Source organism: Sus scrofa, chromosome 15 (genome assembly GCF_000003025.6).
Source record: "Sus scrofa isolate TJ Tabasco breed Duroc chromosome 15, Sscrofa11.1, whole genome shotgun sequence".
NCBI lineage: Eukaryota > Metazoa > Chordata > Mammalia > Artiodactyla > Suidae > Sus > Sus scrofa.
The window spans coordinates 38,676,551-38,696,624 of NC_010457.5; the positions used below are offsets into that span (position 1 = coordinate 38,676,551).

General features: G+C 37.1%; 1 protein-coding gene across 9 annotated transcripts in view; it reads left to right on the forward strand.

Moving 5' to 3' along the window:
* The window catches only part of WDR17 (WD repeat domain 17), a 104,852-nt gene extending 86,963 nt beyond the window's left edge, over positions 1–17,889 (forward strand). For 6 of the 9 annotated variants that reach the window (XM_021075873.1, XM_021075879.1, XM_021075876.1 and 3 more), the window contains 10 exons: positions 432–531; positions 1,490–1,629; positions 4,107–4,127; positions 6,537–6,648; positions 9,901–10,042; positions 10,596–10,698; positions 11,689–11,790; positions 14,788–14,886; positions 15,197–15,380; positions 17,589–17,889. In XM_021075873.1, coding sequence (XP_020931532.1) covers positions 432–531; positions 1,490–1,629; positions 4,107–4,127; positions 6,537–6,648; positions 9,901–10,042; positions 10,596–10,698; positions 11,689–11,790; positions 14,788–14,886; positions 15,197–15,380; positions 17,589–17,708 — 1,123 coding nt within the window. In that variant the 3' untranslated portion in view covers positions 17,709–17,889. The remainder of the gene's footprint in view (positions 1–431; positions 532–1,489; positions 1,630–4,106; positions 4,128–6,536; positions 6,649–9,900; positions 10,043–10,595; positions 10,699–11,688; positions 11,791–14,787; positions 14,887–15,196; positions 15,381–17,588) is intronic. The other 3 variants (XM_021075878.1, XM_021075880.1, XM_021075875.1) reach the window with 3 other exon arrangements.

Genomic DNA, 20,074 nt, shown 5'->3' on the forward strand with positions numbered 1-20,074 from the left:
ATGTTGAGCAAATAGTGTGTTAGGACTACTGTGTTCCTGGTCTTTTGCGGCTGGTCTCTGCCATTTCTAATCTTGGCATCTTTTAAAGATCTGTTCCAGTCACCACTGAAATTTTGAAGCATTTCAGTTCAACCTATGATTTTTTCTGGGGTTAACTGCCTCTGGAGCTTAGGAATAAATTATTCAGTATTGGATGGGAAATTCCTAAAATCAGGCTTTTTTTCTGAAAAGAAGAAAAATTGGGGCAGGGGGAGGTGGCTTATCAGCTCATCTAGTAAAAAACATCGATATCCTGCTTTTCCCCAAAATCAGGCTTTATACCTAAATTAAGTCTATCAAATTGAATCCTGTTTTATCCCTTAATTAGCTTGTCATTAAAGCCGTCATTATTCCCCTTTGTTTATATTAAATACATACTTTTTTCTTCCTAGACTCCTGCAGGAAGCCTGTAAAGAGCTGGCAGAATGGTATTTTCAGGATGGCCATGCAGTCCTGGCAGCGTGTTGCCACCTCGCTGTAGATAATATCGAGGTACAGCATTTTAAATTGGTTCATTTGAGTGAAAAGCTCTTAAGATGTCACAGTGTTTCCAGAGAAAAAAATATGGTGATTTTCTGTGTAAGGTCTGGTTCTGCATGCTTGCCAGGCCTGAGCGATCACATGCCTAATAAACACAGTTAAACCCCAGAAACTATGATAAGTTTTATTTATTTATTTTGATCACAATATACATACTGTAACAACCTTATTTAAGTTTTCATCATAAATGAGAAGCAGTAAAGGGGAAAAAACTACCTGGACTTGGACTCAGAATACCTGAATTTTGAAAGCAGTTGTTTTTATAAATACTTTTCTATATTCTTCACAAGTTATGTTTTTAAAGTATTTTCCATTTAACCCACAAATGTAATAAGGAAACCTTTAAGTGAAGCTACAGACTGTGTTTTGCACCTATTCTTAGATATTTTGGCCTTAAGGGATAACTGATAATCATTGTACACTACTGAGGAAGACTTTAAGAATTTACATTTTTTTCTGGTAAACTGAAGGACATGCTGATGACATTGCAAAGAGACTGTAATTAATTACCAAAATATGAGCAAAGGTTTGAAATTCTTAAATTCTCACCTTATAGGAGTTCCTGGTGGCTCAGAGGGTTAAGGGTCCAGCGTTGTCACTGCTGTGGTCAGGTCACTACTGTGGCGTGGGTTCAATCCCTGGGTGGGAACTTTTGTATGTCACAGGCACAGCAAAAAAAGTAATAATAATTCTGACCTCATAAAATTTGCGGTATGTCTCTTATCAGCTTTTCCATCTGAAAATGGTAGTTGCTCTTACACCAGTACTTTACAGAACTGTTACACTCAATATTTTAAAAGAATTATTGACTATAGGTTAATACAACTTTATCCACCCTCTGAGCTTGGCAGAAGTGATGATCCTACCCAGCATCTGTGAAACTGAAGAAATTGTTTTCTCCTTGAGTAAGGTGGCCATGGCATACCTGATTCGTGGAAATGAGCTGGAGTTGGCGGTCTCTGTGGGTACTGTACTGGGAGAGCCTGCAGCGTCAGCAACCCACTATGCCCTGGAGTTATTGGCAAGAAAGTGCATGATGGTTCCAACATGGTGAGCATTTCTAAGTTCAGAGAATAGTTTTATGGTGATGCAATGCTTTTTTTAAATATTGTAAGTTACATTGGAGAAGGTGTGTTGGGAGAATATAGGAACCCCTTTTTAAATAAAAGAGAAGGTTGAGGGAAGCAGGGGTGCTATGAGCATGAATGGTTAGAAAGAGCCATCATGGTTATAGAATGGAATCTATCACTAATCATTCTAAAGTAGCCCAGTTGTAATTTATAATAGTTCAAGTACATAAAGCATCATGAGACAATAAATGCATGCTTCTTACATTCCCACATTTTAAATTCTGCACGTATACACTCATCCTTCTTTAAATTTTATTTTATGGCTGCGCCCATGGCATGTGGAATCTCCCAGGCTGGGAATCAAACCGGTGCCTCCACAGCCACCTGAGCCGCTGCAGTCAGATTCTTAACCCACTGCATCACTGCAGGAACTCCTCTACATTCATTCTTGTCAGATCTAGTGTCTTAGTTTGAGGTTTGGAAGATAAAGCCACTTTTCTAATGGAGAGTAATGACAGAGATGGGGTAGATGACACTTGGAACAAATGTGGGCAATACTCTAAGAGGCACACCCTGGAAACTCGCTGGGGAACCTGGATCTCCATCTCAGAGCCGTTCTCCCTCAAAGCCCTGTCCTCAGGGTGGATGAAGTTCACGGTGCTGTCACTCAGTCAGTGTTTGTTGAAGATAGATGATTTGAGTCTTCTGTCTTCTCTTTCCCCCAAATACTTGAAACCTTGAGAAATTGATAAGTAAGTTTATTTATCGGGACTTTCACCTCTTCCCACTGCACACACATTCTACCCTTAAGAGGAACCTATACGTACACCACTGTGGGACCCTACAGATGATGATGGTGATGGTGATGATGATGGTGGTAGTCACAGCTAATTAACACTGCTTGCCAAGAGCCTCGAACTGTTTCAGGCACTTTCCACTCGAGACTATGCAGTAGGTATTGATTTGCCTTAGGTCTCAGTTAAGTGAGGGAGCCAAGACCTAAAGCTACATAAACTGGCTCCCAAGTTAGCTATTGTCTAGTCAATTCAGGCTGCTGTGTCAAAATGCTACAGACTGGGCGACTTATAAACAAAAGAAATTTACTTCTCACAGTTCTGGAGGCTGAGAAGTTCAAGATCAAAGCACTGGCAGATTTGGTGTCTGATGAGATCTGGCCTCTTGATTCATAATCATCTGTCTCTTTGCTGTGCTCATAGGGTGGAAGGGGTAAGGGAGCTCCCTGAGGCCTCTTTTATCAGGGTGCTATGCCCATTCCTCAGGGCTCTGCCCTCATGACCCTATTACTGCCTCCTCCCATCACACTGGAAGTTAGGTTTCTACGTAGGACTTTTGGAGGAACACAAACATGCACCCACCATACTACACCACCTCCCCATCCAAAGTTAAGTCAGAAAAAGAGCAGAGCTTCCTAACCTCCTTTTCAGTTGGATCTGGGGGCTTTGTAGTGAATCGGGAATCTCAGAATCTCTCTAGTTTTCACCTGTGTCTTACGGTGATAGAAGGGCTCCCTCCTTGTAACAAATGTAGCAGTGCCCACCACCAGTCTCTACCACCAGTCACCACCAGTCTCAGGCATAATGTAGCTAACACTAACCATCCTTTGAGAGGACCCAGTTCTGTCTCTAAAGAACTATGCGAGGGAGTTCCCGTGGTGGCTCAGTGGTTAACGAACCCGACTGGTATCCATGAGGACGTGACTTCTACCCCTCACCTTACTCAGTGGATTAAGGATCCAGTGTTGCTGTGAGCTGTGGTGTAGGTTGGACGTGACTCAGATTCTACGTTACTGTGGCTGTGGTGTAAACCAGCAGCTATGGTTCCAATTAGACCCCTAGCCTGGGAACTTCCATATGCCTCGGGTGTAGACAAAAGACAGTAGACAAAAAAAAAAAAAAAAAGAGAGAGAGAGAGAGAAGAGAACTATGCTTGTTGCCTCAAACCCAGCAGCAAGCACGAGGTTTAACTCAGACTCTGTGCTAAGCATCATTATCTAATTCAAATAAGTTGTGAATTTTTTTTAGAGATGAAAAGTAGCAAAACATAAATAGGTACTAAATTTTAAGAGATTTAAACATTTCTCAACTGACTGTACATCTTAGCTTCTTTCAGTATAAAACAAACTTCTGTTTCCTTTAAACTCCCTCCAAGAATCCTTCCTTTTCCAGCCACAGATATATGTTCCAGAAGCCAGGATGAAGTTCAGACTCTGAAATACATGGATCAGGCTCATTTCCAAGTGAAATCTGTAATCCTCATGACTATTAGTAGAGCTCCACAAATTAAAAACAAATTAAGACAGCTGCATTATTTTAAGAGAATGTAATCTTATACTAAGACCACTTCATAATTTTTTACATTTACTGGTAAAAAGTTTGCTTTTTCTTGATTTTCATTGCATATTCATGGTTTTCATATTCAAATTTATTTTCTTTTTAGCTTTCCATCTGTTGGATACAGGTATTATCTAGTTTTATTAAAATGTTTAATTAAATATTCAGAGTTTAAGAATACCAAGTCTTTACTAAGACATAATCATCAACTGTTTTTGCTTCATTGTTTTGCAGAATGCCAGTTCATTTATACAATGAAAACAGTTCCTATAGCTTAGGTACACAATCACTCATGACTTTATTTTTCTTTTTTGGCTGCCCCGTGGCATATGGTAATCAGATATGAGCCGCAGTTGTGAACTAAGGCGCAGCTTCAGCAATGTCAGATTCCTAATCCACTGTGCTGAGCCAGGGATCGAACCTGCTTCCTAGAGCTCCCAAGATTCTGCTGATCCCATTGTGTCACAGCGGGAACTCCCAATCACTCATGATTTTATATTTTCAAATTGTGTAAAAAATGAACTGTGCCTTTGTGTAATAAAACAATAGTTAACTCAGCCAAGCAAATTAAAATAGGGCTTGTTCTGTAGTGAAATTTAAGAGTTTAGATCATTTAGCTGGTTTATATCAGTTACTGGTAAAAAGTATTTAGATACATTTGCGTACATTTCCCCTTATCTGTATACTGCAATTTTCAATAAATAGTTAATTAGACTAACGAGTGAATAAAATTAGCTAGCATTGCTGTAAATTTCACTGTATTGGGATATAATTCTAGGGTAAGAAAGTCAGACTTTTGTCTGTAGTTCATAGAAATTTAAGTAGAGTTTTTAGCACATCTTTTTTATATATCATAAAAGCTAATGAGGAGTTTCCGTCATGGCTCATCAGAAACGAATCTGACTAGCATCCATGAGGATGCAGGTTTGATCCCTGGCCTCCATCAGTGGGTTAAAAATCTGGATCTGGCATTGCCGTGAACCGTAGTGTAGGTTGCAGATGTGGCTTGGATCTGGCATTACTGTGGCTGTGGCGTAGGCCAGTGGCTACAGCTCCAATTTGACCCCTAGCCTGGGAACCTCCACATGCCGTGGATGTGGCCCTAAAAAGCAAAATAAATAAATAAATAAATAAATAATTAAAAAATTAAAAAGCATATGATAATTTCCGTATTCTCATAGACATTATTAAAAACTTCTATTAATTGATAGTATCATAAAACATAAAGTCATTTATACTTTTCATCAAGAACATATGTATTACTCTAATTTGGAACCTATAAAAACATTCAAAGATTTACTTCCCCAATGATGATAGAAAATTTGGCATACACTATCTCTATTCCTGTTCTGTGCTCACTGTATTCTTAATTATACATCTAATATTTTCTAAAACAACTTATTTGCATGAAAGACCAATGTAGATTTCACCGAAGGCTTCACAAAGAAGGTAGAGGAGGATTTTACTCTGAGTCCACAATACAACCTTATAACTCACATTTGGAATATTAACTATTCTAAAGTCATATTGAATGTCTGTATATCAGTTTCTTGAAAATGAATAATAATATATTAAACCATTAAAAATTAGTGATTTCTCAGTTATGAGGCATGAAACCAAAAACTCCTTACCTAGTGATTTTTAAAAATGATTTTATACAAAATATTTTTATGTAAAGCTGTTAAGTCCATACATTTTTAAATCTTATTTTAAAATAGCTTATTCCATTAACTAAATTTTTAGAAAGCAAATCAGAAAACTGAATTTCTATTTTTCATTTCCACCTTAAGTTTAAGAAATATGAAAAATACTCAAATATCTAAACTTTTTTCTTTTTTTTTTTTTTTTTTTTGCCTTTTCTCGGGCCACACTTGTGAGGCATATGGAGGTTCCCAGGCTAGGGGTCTAATCGGAGCTGTAGCCGCTGGCCTACACCACAGCCACAGCAACACAGGATCCAAGCCACGTCTGCAGCCTACACCACAGCTCATGGCAACGACAGATCCTTAACCCACTGAGCAAGGCCAGGGATCGAACCTAGAACCTCATGGTTCCTAGTTGGATTCGTTAACCACTGAGCCATGATGGGAACTCCCAAAATAGCTAATCTTAAAATATCTAAATATCCATTAGCTTTAGTGAGCTGGAAAATATAGTTGTCCAATGTTGGCAAATGTAACAAACGTTGATGGGAATTAACTTTCTCAGAGTTTACTTTATAATTCGCTCCAAAGAACACTTGTACTGCTTAGGTTGGTTAGAGAATTACTCTAAATAACAGAATCATTTGTTAATACATAAAGATTCAGTTGATTTTTTAAAAATATTTTGGAATTTCATAATACATTTTTCCCTCATGCCTTTTGGTTTCTGTAATCTACATTTAGAGGGGTTTCATAACTAGGAAATTCATACTGTTTATGTAAATAGAAAAGCAAGGGAGGTGTAATAAGAGTCTTCTCCTTTGAAATAGCTCTAAAATATTATTTTTAGATATTTTTCCTCATTGAAGTTTCCCCTTTTGTTATATGAATAGGAATTTGGCAGCGGATCTTCTCCTAATGATTCCTGATAGTGAACTACAGTTAGTAAAACTCTGTGCTTTTTACCCAGGGTGTATGGAAGAAATAAATGATCTTCATGCGAAGGTATGCTGACAATACTAAGTATTCTCATTTGGAATGTAGTACTGTGATTTAATTAGTCTTAGGTTCCATCAAATAGAGGTGCAAGCAGAGAAACTATTATTTGGTCCCTTCGGGATAATCTTATAAAGACAATAAACGTTATAACAATAAGAAAGAACATTTATTGAGTTTCTTCTGTATGCTTAGAACTGCCCTAAATTTTCACATCTATCTGTTATTTACTCACTTCTCACGAAACCCTGAAAAGCAGAGGATATTGTATAACATGAACTCAGAGAAGGTTAGTTAATGGTGGAATGAGAACTTCAACATGTGTCTCCCCATCCCAGCCTTTTCCCACTTTGCACCTTAAAGTATATGTGTGCTGACTTTTTAAAATAGGCAATTCAGGATCTTTAAAAGAATTAATGAAGTGTAGTGAAATTCGCATGTATTATGCCAAAGTGCTTTTTAAAAATGCTCTTTTACAGAATATAGGAATGTATACGCCAAGATTACATATAAAATCTATCAAAAAGTTCAACAATAAGGAGACTGTATAAATGACAGTACATTTCTATATTTCTATGTTATTCATCCATTAAAAAGATGACAAAATTCCATTTTCATTGACATTGGTAGATGGATATAAAAGTTAAATAAAAAAATAGATGATAAAATGATGCACACACCATGTGATTTTCTTTTTGAAAATTAACTGTGTACCTATTTATTTTATTTATAGCATAGTACAGTTCTTTTAAGAAAAAGATAAAACATTTTCTCATCTTTAACTCTCAAAATAACAAAGTTTTCTTATATGAACCTTGATTTTTCCTGCAGTAAGTGGCCCTATTCAGTCAACAAGGGATATTTACTGAGTATTGTGTTAATACAGATAGAACAAAAGTGTGTGTGAGTGTGTGTGTTTATGATATCAGGGAAAACACCTGTGAAAGAATAAATAGTTAAAATTACCAATGGGTTATAAGATTATCAATGATTTTAACTTCTTTATCACTTTGTATTCTGTGAATCCCTTTTTTTGCTTTTTTTGTTTTTTGTTTTTCAAGGGCCACACCTGCAGCATGTAGAAGTTCCCAGGCTAGGGGTCAAATCGGAGCTGCAGCTGCCAGCCTACACCACAGCCACAGACACAGCAAGGCCAGATCCCAGCAGTGTCTGTGACCTACATCACAGCTCATGGTACAGTCAGATCCCTGACCCACTGAGTGAGGCCAGAGATCAAACCTCCATCCTCATGGATACTAGTCAGATTTGTTTCCACTGCACCACAACAGGAACTCCCTGTGAATCACTTTTTAAATAAACTGTACTTTGCTTTATAAATATGAGAAGTAAAAGCTATTTTATGTTGAAACTAAAATGCAAACTTGTAATTTTTTGAGGAGACTGAGGATCTAAAGTATTCAATTTACTTAATTTTTTGGAAATATTCATTCAAACAAACCAAACTCTTTTATTTCCTTGAGATGAGTGGTACACATCTCAAAGTGGTGGAATATACATATATGAAAATAAGATTATTGTAGAAAATTCCACTTTTGAGGTGCATAAAAAATTGGATACAGGTCAGCAGCTAAGATGGCATCATCTAAGATGGAATGAATACCTCTGTTCTCCAGCTCTGGTCCCATCACAACTTTGATTTAAATCAACATGATATCCTAAAAATTGAGGAAAATTCCAAAAGGGAAATATAAAATAATTTGAAGCATTTTTCAGAAGTACAAGTTGCATTTAAGAATCGTGTATTAGGAGTTCCTGTCATGGCTCAGCAGTAATGAAACCGACTAGGATCCATGAGGATGCGGGTTCAATCCCTGGCCTTGCTCAATGGGTTAAGGATCAGGCGTTGCCATGGGCTGTGGCGTAGGCCAGCAGCTACAGCTCCTATTGGACCCCTAGCCTGGAAACCTCCACATGCCATGGGTGTGGCCCTAAAAAGACAAAAAAAAAAAAATTGTGTATTAAAAGAAATACCAATTTACTTAATTTTTGAACAACAGAAAATATGAAACTATTGAGTAAAATGCGTTAATATACAAATTGAATAAATAGTCTTAGTAACTTAAGGAGATGTAATGAAAAGTGACAAGAGGTGAGAGTGACAAATCTCGAAGAAGAGGCAGGCAGCCTAACTGGATGAGTCGCATCATCTGCAGTCACAACACACAGTATTTTCCACAGCAGAAGCTCCGTCCCAGTGGTCCCCAGAGACCAGTGAAACAAAGCAGTAAACTGCGTATGTGTTGCTTAGAAAGGAACCAACAAACTCTAACACCCAAGCGTCAAATCTTACAAACATATCAGAATTTTATATAAAAGATAACAGTTCCTTCTGGAAGGAGAACTTGCATAAAGGAGGAGTGGACTCAATTTTCACAGAAAAAAAAATTATTTGAAAAGCTAGGATTGCTTTTCATTTTACAATATAATGAAATTTCATAGGCTCAAATCTCCACTTGAGGCATTTCAGAATGTCAAAGCTAAAAACTTTTGAGAGCTTGTCCTTTTTTTTCACCTTCCTGCTCAAAATAAACTTGCTTAATCTCAAGGCCACATGAAATTAAATTACCATGTAGAGTACACATAAGCATGTACCTTTTATGTTTTCTACATTTAAGGTAGTTTTTAACACTGATCAGTAGACTTGTTCTAAAATAACTAATGTCAGTCCCCATTGTGGCTCAGCAGAAGTGAAACTGACTACTGTCCATGAGGATGCAGGCTCAATCCCTGGCCTAGTTCAGTGGGTTAAGGATCTGGCATTGCCATGAGCTGTGGTGTAGGTGAAAGTCGCAGCTGGAATCTGGCGTTGCTGTGGTTGTGGTGTAGGCTGGCAGCTGTAGCTCTGATTCGACCCCTAGCCTGGAAACTTCCATATGCTGTGGGTGTGGCCCTAAAAAGACAAAAGTAAAATAAAATAAAATAACTAATGTCAGCATGTCTGGCTAAATTACATTTGTGAGTACCAATTCCAATATCACAAGACAATTTACTTCCACCTCTTTGATTAGGTATTTGTATGATCAAAACTACTGACTCATTAGGTAATACCCTTTTTATTGTTATTAGATCTTAAAGGCATTTCATAAATGTATAGTCTCAGTACAAATTATTTCATTCACATGTTTTCAGCAATTTTACTAAAAAAAAAATTCTAGGCATAGTGGAAATACTTAGCACTTATACTGTTCTTTTATCTGTATAAATTTTAGTGATATTGTTACCAAACCATTTATTTTCTAGTGCAAGCTACCCACAGTAGAAGAATGTATGCGGTTAGCTGAGATGGCCCATGCTGATGGCAATCTGTTTGAAACTATCAAGTACTACTTGTTAAGTCAAGAACCTGAAAAAGCCCTTCCTATTGGTATTGACTTCATCAAAGGTATGTGTTCAGTTGGAAGTATAATTTGAAATTTACTCTTACTCAGGAGTTCCCGTTGTGGCCCAGTGGTTAACGAATCCGACTAGGAACCATGAGGTTGCGGGTTCAATCCCTGCCCTTGCTCAGTGGGTTAAGGATCTGGTGTTGCTGTGAGCTGTGGTGTAGGTTGCAGACGTGGCTCGGATCCCGAGTTGCTGTGGCTCTGGCGTAGCCGGCGGCTACAGCTTTGATTAGACCCCTAGCCTGGTAATCTCCACATGCTGTGGGTGCAGCCCTAAAAAGACAAAAAATAAATAAATAAGTAAAATAAAATTTACTCTTACTTGGTATTTTTATTTACATTTCTAAAAAGCTTAAAATCAAGCACTAGCCACCCTAAGTTTAAAAAGGAAAGATATTGCTCTTTGTATGGTATCGGGACCTGACTGTGATGTAGAAAATAAAGAGGTAGATAGCACTGACCAGAAGGAATCGATCACGTACATTAAAAATCAGATGAACAAGTTTTAGTACTATCATTTAGAGAATCTTTTATTTGGTTTTATTTTGCCAGAATACATCAGTAGTTCGAATTGGACTTTGGATACCATTTACCCCATTCTCGACCTATTGAGTTATATTCGTACTGAAAAATTAGTCTTGCATACATGTACTGAGTGAGTACTTTTTCTCCAAAATAACGTAACTGAACTTATGTAACGTTTCAAAATGCCTGTACTGTTTTTGGTGTTCAGATCAAGAAATAAGATCTTCTTGGACAAATAAGTGCATGTGTAGAAAAGTTACATTGTTTTTTGTTTAATTCTTAAGTGAAAATACAGAGGTCAGTTAGAACCAAACAGCAAATCTTAGAGGTCCTATTTCCTAACACCTAACACCTAGTGTGTGTGTGTGTGTGTGTGTGTGTGTGTATGTATGTACACGAAACACACACATGCCCACCTGGTTCAAAGAGGGCTGATTCAAAGCATTGGGATGGTTTTGGACCTTTTGTCCTCCACGGTCTGTCTAGTGGTCATCCCCTTTAAATGTGCATGTGTGCAAAGCATACTAGGTTGAGGGGAGAAGTGAAAGTGCTAGAAAATGAAAAACAGACATCATCCTTGAATTCAAGTATCATTTAAGGACATTGTTACCCATGTATCTAGAGTCTCCAGAGACCACATATTTTTATAATGGAGGCTTTGGGCTATTTCTGTCGCAATGCCATGCGGAAAGATGGTGCAGCAGCCTGTGAAACCTTGGCAAGTTTTCCCAGCAGGGCATGGATGCAGGGGGTGTCCTCCCCCTTCCCTAGAGTCCACACAATATGCCAGGAACCCCTCAAGCTGACCAAATGCGTTACTTTGGGAGAAATTACAAGAGGGAACAGACAAGGAATAGAAAAAAAAAAAAAAAAAGGCAAGTGTTAAATATTATTTAAAGATTTTTTATTTTAAATTACAATTTATGTTATTGTAGATGTGTCTGAATAGGAGTTAACTGATGAATAAAACATCTTCAAATTTTAGAAAATTTTCTAAGCATATTTTGCTGAAAATGTCACCCACCAAAATATAGAGATCCAAAGGCAATAACTATGTATGAGAGCAATGTTCTCTACCTCGAATTATGGAACTTTAAACCATAAACATATTGTCTTCTAGAGCACGAAATGAACTGCTGATACTATGTGGCTATGTTGGTGCGTTGCTGGCTATCAGAAGACAGTACCAAAGCATCGTTCCTGCACTTTATGAGTACACAAGGTAAAAGCAGTTCCTCTTCTAGTGTGAATTGAGAGAACTGCCTCTCACTGAGATGGTTAGTATCCAAGTGTATCACAGAAGCAGCAACTACATTTTACTGGCATCCATTTATTTACCAAGCATGTGCTTCCTATTAATGCAGAAATAAACAGTATGAACTAGCAGTGTATTCAGGTGTAAAGAACAGAGATCCTGATTCTCGCTGAGACATGAGGGTTTCTTGGTTTTATGTCAAGACACTTGAGGTAGGCATTCCAGGGCTGATTCCATCAAGGGTCTGGATTCTTCCCCTCTCTCCACTCTGATCTTCTTGGCTTCTTTCTCTTGCTTGAGTGACCCAAGGTTTTCAGGTGGCTTCTAGCCCTTTGTGTGTTATGTCTACATTTGAAGCAGGAAAGAGGTGGGAGAGAGCACAGAGGGCAGGACCCTTTTCTTCCTTAGGGCTAGTTTGCCCACAGCCCACTAGCCAGAACAGTGTAACCCTACTTTTAAAAGAATATGAGAAACTGGGTTTTTTAGCTTTCTCATCTCTACAGTAGAAAAATGCAAAGTAAAGAGGGTCTGTGAGTGGCAAGTAATTATTTTATATTCAGGTATAACCTACCTGCCAAACTCCTGTATCTTCTCATAGCTTGCTGAACATCAGCCGTTGTGCTTACAACTTGTCATACTCAAAAATAAAACCCAGTGCCTTCCCTGAAAAACTGTTTCCAAGTCTGCTAGTTCACTAAATGGCAGAGTGGGTTATACTTAAAAATGCTGAGTCTCTGCTTTAAGCAGCATTAAACAGCTTTTCCGAGTCCCCTCCATGTGGGCAAAAGGTTCTGAGAGAAACAAAGCTTGCTCCTTGCTAGCTTCTCCCTCTTGTCCAGGCGGAGGTCTTGTGGAGCTGTGGCTCTGCCCTCTGGAGCAGAGCAGAGCGTAGTAGGAATTCACACGGTCAGGAGAAATCTATGCAGGAGCATTGCCACGAATAGAAAGTAACTTCTAACAGTATTAAAATAGACCAACAGTTGGATGTGTCACATGGAATTAATAATATTCAAGGCGATGTGTTAGCTCTCTCTGACTTTGGTAATGATGAAAGAGAGAAGATGGTCCTTTGAAACAATACCACGCATACAAGAAGGCTTTGTATTCATAAGGAAGGAGAGATTTGAGAGGATGTGACGAGTTAGAAATGCGTTAGTTTAGGATGAGGAACTCAAGCTCCAGAACTTTCAAGTCCTCTCTTTACTTCTCTGACAGCTGTACCCATTGTCCTGCCTGGCTGCTTAAGCTGATATCCCCAAACCACTCACATCCATTCCCCAGCTTGTTCTATCTCCTGCTCTCATCTCCTTCTCTTTTTCCTTCCACGTGGATGTCCAGCAGCTCCCTCCACTCAGATAAGCCCTGCACTCAAAGTTAAAACCATCTTCCTCCTCAAACCTATTCCTTCTCCTGGGTTCTCTCTTTCTTCTGATGTCGTTATGTTTCTGTTGTCCAGAATTAAGTGCTCAGGGTCAGGATTTAGTGCTTTTCTTCACTGTCAGCAGCCACTGATTTAGTAAATCCCCACATCTACTTGTTTTCTCATTTCCTGTAACCCCATAGTTGCTGGCCCCACTAACTGTCACCTGTGGTAGCCCTTCCTGTGGTCACCTTGCCCCTTTCCTCCCTATTACACCCCCTACTGCTGAGCAGGTAACATTCTCAATCCTTAATCTGACTTTGAAATTCCACAGAAATTGGAGTCCATCCTTGTCACCCACTGTGTCCTTTTACATGTTTAGCCAAACTGAACTACTTGTAATTTCCTGTACATCTGAAAGCTTTTCACTAATATTTTTTCACTGTGTTCTCTCCACTTATTTACCGTGGTTTTCCCCTCCACTCTTTAATAATACTCTACATACACTAGATCATCAAAAACTACTGGAAAAATTTTGTTTGGGAAGTTTGGGGGGTTTGAGGGGTATGAGCCACCCATGTCCTTGCATGGCCTGCAATAAACCTTTCTCTGCTTTTATAAAGCAAGCAAACAAAAACAAAATAAAAACGAAAAAACTTCTGGTCAGGTAAATTACTGTCAAGTGGAAAATTGTAGACAGGGAAGTCATATTAAAGAATTTATTTTGGAGCTATGCTACATTATCTATAAAAAAATTTAAGTTCAGTAATTTGAGGTTGAAAAAAGCAAGGTATCACCTGATTTGAAATAATATTCCTAAAACATTAGAGATATGTGGGGGCAAGGGGTATTTGTACCTTTTTTCTCACCAATTCTGATCATGTCCCAGCAGAATGATGACAACAAGCATGAGTAACCACAAAATATAAATTACAGAAATGCTTACTTTTACTTCATCTGTAAGATCTTATGTTCTTTTTTTTAGCTCTTAAATAGCTTTTACTTTTAAATGTCAACTAATTCCTTGAAGAACATACCGAGTTTGTAACTTATAGAAACTAGGACTATAATTCCCTATCGCCTCCTCATAATTAATAGTAATGATAATTACATATGTCTCCAGATTTCTACATAGATGTGATGGATCACTGCTGTCCCTGTCTCACTTTTTTTTTCACACATCCTGTCTTTAAAGGATTAAAATCAGCATGTCCATTCCTTCCCGCTAATTGACATTCTTATCCTGCTGTTATACCTGCCTTCTTACTCCTACTGACTTTTAATGTGGAGACACACTGTTCCTGCAGCTGTGACTCAGCACTGCTGGGCTTACCCAACTTTCTCCATACTTTGTGCAGTAGGTTTATTCATGTGCTCACTCGCCTGGCCTATCATCCAGCCCATATGTATTGAACATTTTTGACTTGCCAGGGATTTAAAGGCTAAATGTATAAGTGCGTGCACATGTATATATCTTATCTATGCACATAGATTTGTGAATAAGTGTGGTTAAATCTAAAATTGCAGTTATTTCAAGTTCATTTCCCTTTTTTGCTCTCTTCGTCTTGGATGTCCTATGTTAATTTCTTTTTCACATGTTTCAGTCAGCTGTTAAAACGTCGGAAGGTGTCAGTGCCTTTAAAAATTGAACACCTTTCTGAGGAATTGGATGCGTGGAGAGCTTGCACACAGTCCACCAACCCGTGAGTCAGCATGATATAAAAATTAGAATTCGGAAGGTATCACTTAATATTAGAGATAGACTTGTTGAGAATCAGGTTGCTTCATTATTTATCTTGGCAGAATAATGAATCTTAGGTTGTTTAGATTATATGAAGTAATAATTTACAATGCTGTTCTTGCTGCCTTTCTTATACCCTTCGTTTTACTATAAGTTCAGTCTAAAGTTGATTTTTGCCATCATCTATAAAGGGACTGTTTTTAATCTAAATCTTAACAATCCTGCATGTGGTTCCACGAAAATAAAACTGTAATATCTGTTGAAAAACACAGATCATCAGAGGAGTCTTCATATACACCTCCTTCTGATTCACAAAGAATGGTTTACGCAACTTTACTAAAGAGGCTAAAAGAAGAACCACTCAGAGGAATTGTTGGACCAGATTATGTGACTGGATCAAATCTTCCCAGTCATTCCGATATTCACATCTCTTGTCTCACAGGATTAAAAATCCAGGTACAGCCTGATGTCAGGCATAAAGGGAATATGTACATCATTTTTAGTGGTTTCATTATTTTTAAAAATGTGATATTAAAATAAGCATAATCTGAATAAAAGTGTGTACCTATAAAGAGACCTGAGGCCCAATGAGATAATATTGCCCTTAATGCTTCCATGTTTGGTATAAATGGCCTGTCCTTAAAATAAATTCAGAGACATAGTCCTTGTACTGTTACCATAAAAGCAATTTATGTAACAGGCATACTTAGAAACAAATGATACGGATACTTAGTAACAAATGTTTTAAAATACACACAGGTCATATCCTTAGGGAAATTAAATAAGGGAGACAAAGCAACAGCCAACACAGTTACAAATTACTGTATCTCAGTAGATTAAATTTAACTCTATAGCCTTCATTAGTATTTTATAAACACACAGAAAGCAATTAAAAACTGATAGATGCATATCACTGATATATTATGCCTGTTCTTCCTTCAGCTTACTGAAATTTTCAGCAATTAAAAATTACTGAGATCAGTCATGAGGGATGGCTTATTCTCAAGCAATGGTCCCTAATGTCCAATCAAAGTGATGATGGTAAATGGTGCCAGGGCCTCCCAGTGGGACCCAGGAGTACCATTGTCTCCAGAAAATAGAGAGCCTTCATCAGCTCGGAGCCATGACCAGTTGTAGGAACCCTAAGAAGTAAACAAGACTGAATCCCCATGAAACGCTAATTGAGACCAGGTTGAACTAAAGAACTTGGAATTCACATTTTACCCAGTGGATTCTTATATTTCTAATGTAACATAGCCAATTAAATTTCTAATACTGATGTGCCAGGTCAGTAGAGAAAGACATTTTAGGGGATAACCACTCAATATAAATTAAATAGCTTGCTACCAATGTAAACTCAAACTGTAGCTTGACTTGACACTGAAAACTAATTACGTCTTCAGAACACACCATTATATCTGAAACAGCAGACAGGACATATAGTTGTATATAATTAAGAGCAAAAAAACTTGATGCAGAAGGTCCCTGGTGGCCTGTCCGGTTGTCACTGAAGTGGGTCACTGCTGTGGTACATGTTCAGTCTTTGGCCAGTGAACTTATGCATGCTGCGGGTGTGGCACACACACACAGAAAAAGGCAACAACATTATGCAGTTTTTAGAATATAACCTCAGTGCCACTCACAGCAGTCACTGCCCTCCATGTACCTTTGAACTTGACACCTTCCTGTTTCCTTTTCCTCTTTAGGTGTTTTTCTCCATCTGAGATAGACAACTACCTAATCCTCAGGCTGTCTAACCTCTCTTCCAAACCCACATTAGGAAAAGATGTACTAATTAGCTTATATACATTGAGGCACAGATGATTAATTCAGAGGGAATGTTACCCTCCCAGGATACTTCTGTTCCAGGAAAAAAAAGTATGTGTTCAGTTAAAACTGAAATTTCAAGTACCTGTGAATAGGAAGCTGCCCACTTTCATATAATGAATTTTCTAATATCTCGAAATAATTTGCTAACAACAGGCTGTTATCATTTGAAATCATGTGCTCAAAAACTTGGTATCTTTAGGGCATAATTAACAAAATCTATTTTTACTCAATTTTGTGGTTTTTTTTTTAAATCATGCTTTTCCTTCTAAGAGCTGAGAGATACAGACTGGAAGGTTTTTTGGATTTAGTTCTTCAGAACTACCCTTGACATACAAAAGAGCTGATTATAACTAAATTGTAGATATGCTAGTAAATCACAGAGTTGACATGACTGTATATATACACATATACAGCAATATTTTTCATGTTCCAGAAAGCAGATTGAGAGTTTCTGGCTTAAATAATTTCCCCAGCTGTACTGATTTAGGCTTATGATTGAAAAAAGTGGAGTATATTTAAGTCTATTATTAGGCATATATGCCTTCATAAATGTTACCTTTCTAGTAATTTAATAGATCAGCAATACTTATTTTCATTAACAGCACTGCTGTAATTAAAGAATTCAAATTATAAAACTAAATTCTATTTTGAAAACAATCAGAGCACAATGCTGTGTTTGATAGCAGGTCAAAAAACACCTAACTTTTCTCATATTTTTAAATTTCCTATCAGCATTGGCTAAATATCGCCATTGGAGTGCTTCTGTTTCTGGACGTTTAAAAGCGTATTGCAAATTTATAATCTCACCCTCTTCCCTTAACTCTCATTGTGCAGGGCCCCGTATTTCTCCTTGAAGATGGGAAATCCACGATCTCCTTGAATGATGCTTTGATGTGGGCAAAGGTGAACCCATTCTCACCTTTGGGAACTGGCCTACGACTCAACCCATTTTGATAGAAAGTTTTTTCCTCGGGATGATTGTTTTTTTAAAGACCTTTTGTGGTTAGTATTACCTTAACCTTTGTTATCCAAGAGCCAAAGCTTGGGAGGAGGTGAGGGGGCCGTGGGGACTCACACTTGATTTTATTCATTAACTTCAGAAAATAAAATATTTATATAATTTCAAGGAAAAAAATAGGTGTCTCCTTTCTAAAATATAATAGTCATATTTGGAAGGAAGGTAACATTTAAATTAAAGGATCAAAAAATATACAAGCGCATGTAAAAGTTTCACAAAGTATAAAAGTACCGAATAGTCTCTTGTGGAGACATGGAACCAAATAAACGGTACAACACCTGGGACAGTGCTTCACATGCAGTCAGAACTTGATGGATATTTGATGACTGAAATCTTGAAGTGTTGAAATGCAAGGTATGTTCAACTCATCTTCACGTTCACAAACAACAATACTGTCCTCTATGAAATGTACAGTATATTACTAGTTTTAGCAAATCAAAGTTTTCAGTTAAAAGTTTAATATGTATCAATAAATGGATACACAGTCAAAATACTTTTGAATTTTTTTTAAAAAAGAAAACATTCTCAGGTTTTTTTTGGACACTCAAATGTCCAGTTATAAAGGAAAAGGCTAGGAGTTCCCTGGTGACCTAGCAGTTAAGGATTTGGCATTGTCACTGCTGTGGCGTGGGTTCAATCCTGGGCCCAGGAACTTACACATGCTGTGGCCAAAAATAAATAAATTAATTAAAGGAATAGATTGCATAGCATGAAAAAATATTGAAGCTGAAAAGCACAAAATGCAGTCAAATCCATGTAAAAATTTGCATTTGATGATAATAGACTATTTTAAAAGATATTTGGCACTTGTAAATATTAATTTTGATTAATGTATTTAATATTTACATAATCTAATCAATTTGAGAGTTATAATAAACAAAACTTATTATAGAGTTATAATAAACTCTAATGAAATAAACAATCTATTTAATGAAAATTAGCTTCAAATACATTTCTGTAAGTAAATAGGGTGTTAGTTGAAATTTGGGCTATATTATGTATGTTCAAGTTTTAAAATATTAAAGAGTAAATATGTTATTTTTTAAAAGCCTGAGGCATGACTACAAGTATTTAAGTTGCACTAGAATCCTGACTTCGAAATTTATGAAATGAATGCACACTAAAAAGAATAGTACTTTAATACTCAAGTTGTTTTACAAGATTTATAATACAGATGTTTTTGTCTAAGGAGTGAGCTCATATAACTAGAATAATTATGATTCTTATTATCTTGAAACTTGTTGCATTTAAAATATTTAAAAATTTTTCTTAAATAAGCCTCTTAAAGCAATATGTGTGATGTATTTATCTATCACATTGACTGCTTTCTAACTCTACAAAAAAATTCTAGGCTTAAATTCCATTTTATAAAAATAATAAGTAATATTTTAGAAGAGAATGTACACAACTCAGACATGTAGTGGGTAATATAAAGTGTCTGAGAAGTACATTTTTAACCCTTAGTGTTATGAGTGACTCAGATTTTTTTAGGTGGGGAGGATTAATTGGCATGTATGTACTCAGATCGCCTCATTTAAAAATGGCAGTCTAAATCCTACTGTCACTCTATTTTTTTTTAAAGTAGATTAAGAACTCTAAGTTGTGTTTTAACTGCTTCAAAGACATCAAGTTTATTTTATACATATATAAACAGTGGTTACATTCTTTTGTATTTTTAATCAATCCTGGAAATATTTTTATGCATAAAGTAGGGGAAAAAATCATAGAACTCTTTAACACATGAAAACAATAGCGGTGTAAACTAATATTTGTCTAAAACCTAAATTTGAATGATTCAAATGCAATTCTTTTTTTTTTTTTTTTGGTCTTTTTCCATTTCTTGGCGTGCTCCCGCGGCATATGGAGGTTGCCAGGCTAGGGATCAAATCGGAGCTGTAGCCGCCAGCCTACGCCAGAGCCACAGCAACGCGGGATCCGAGCCACGTCTGCAACATACACCACAGTTCACGGCAACACCGGATCCTTAACCCACGCAGCAAGGCCAGGGATCGAACCTGCAACCTCATGGTTCCTAGTCGGATTCGTTAATCACTGAGCCACGACGGGAACTCCTCAAATGCAATTCTGTTATTCTCCAACTTCAACAAGGTTCTATACCATAATATTAATTGACTTAATTCTTCATAGAATTATGCCATTTGACTATGTTAATCTGTATGTGTCTTAATATGAAAAACAAAGCAATTTTTTAAATTTATAAATTTCATTATTATATTTAACATACATAAAACCCAAATAAGATGAACTTGTTTTACTAATTAAAGATATTCATGTGACTAAC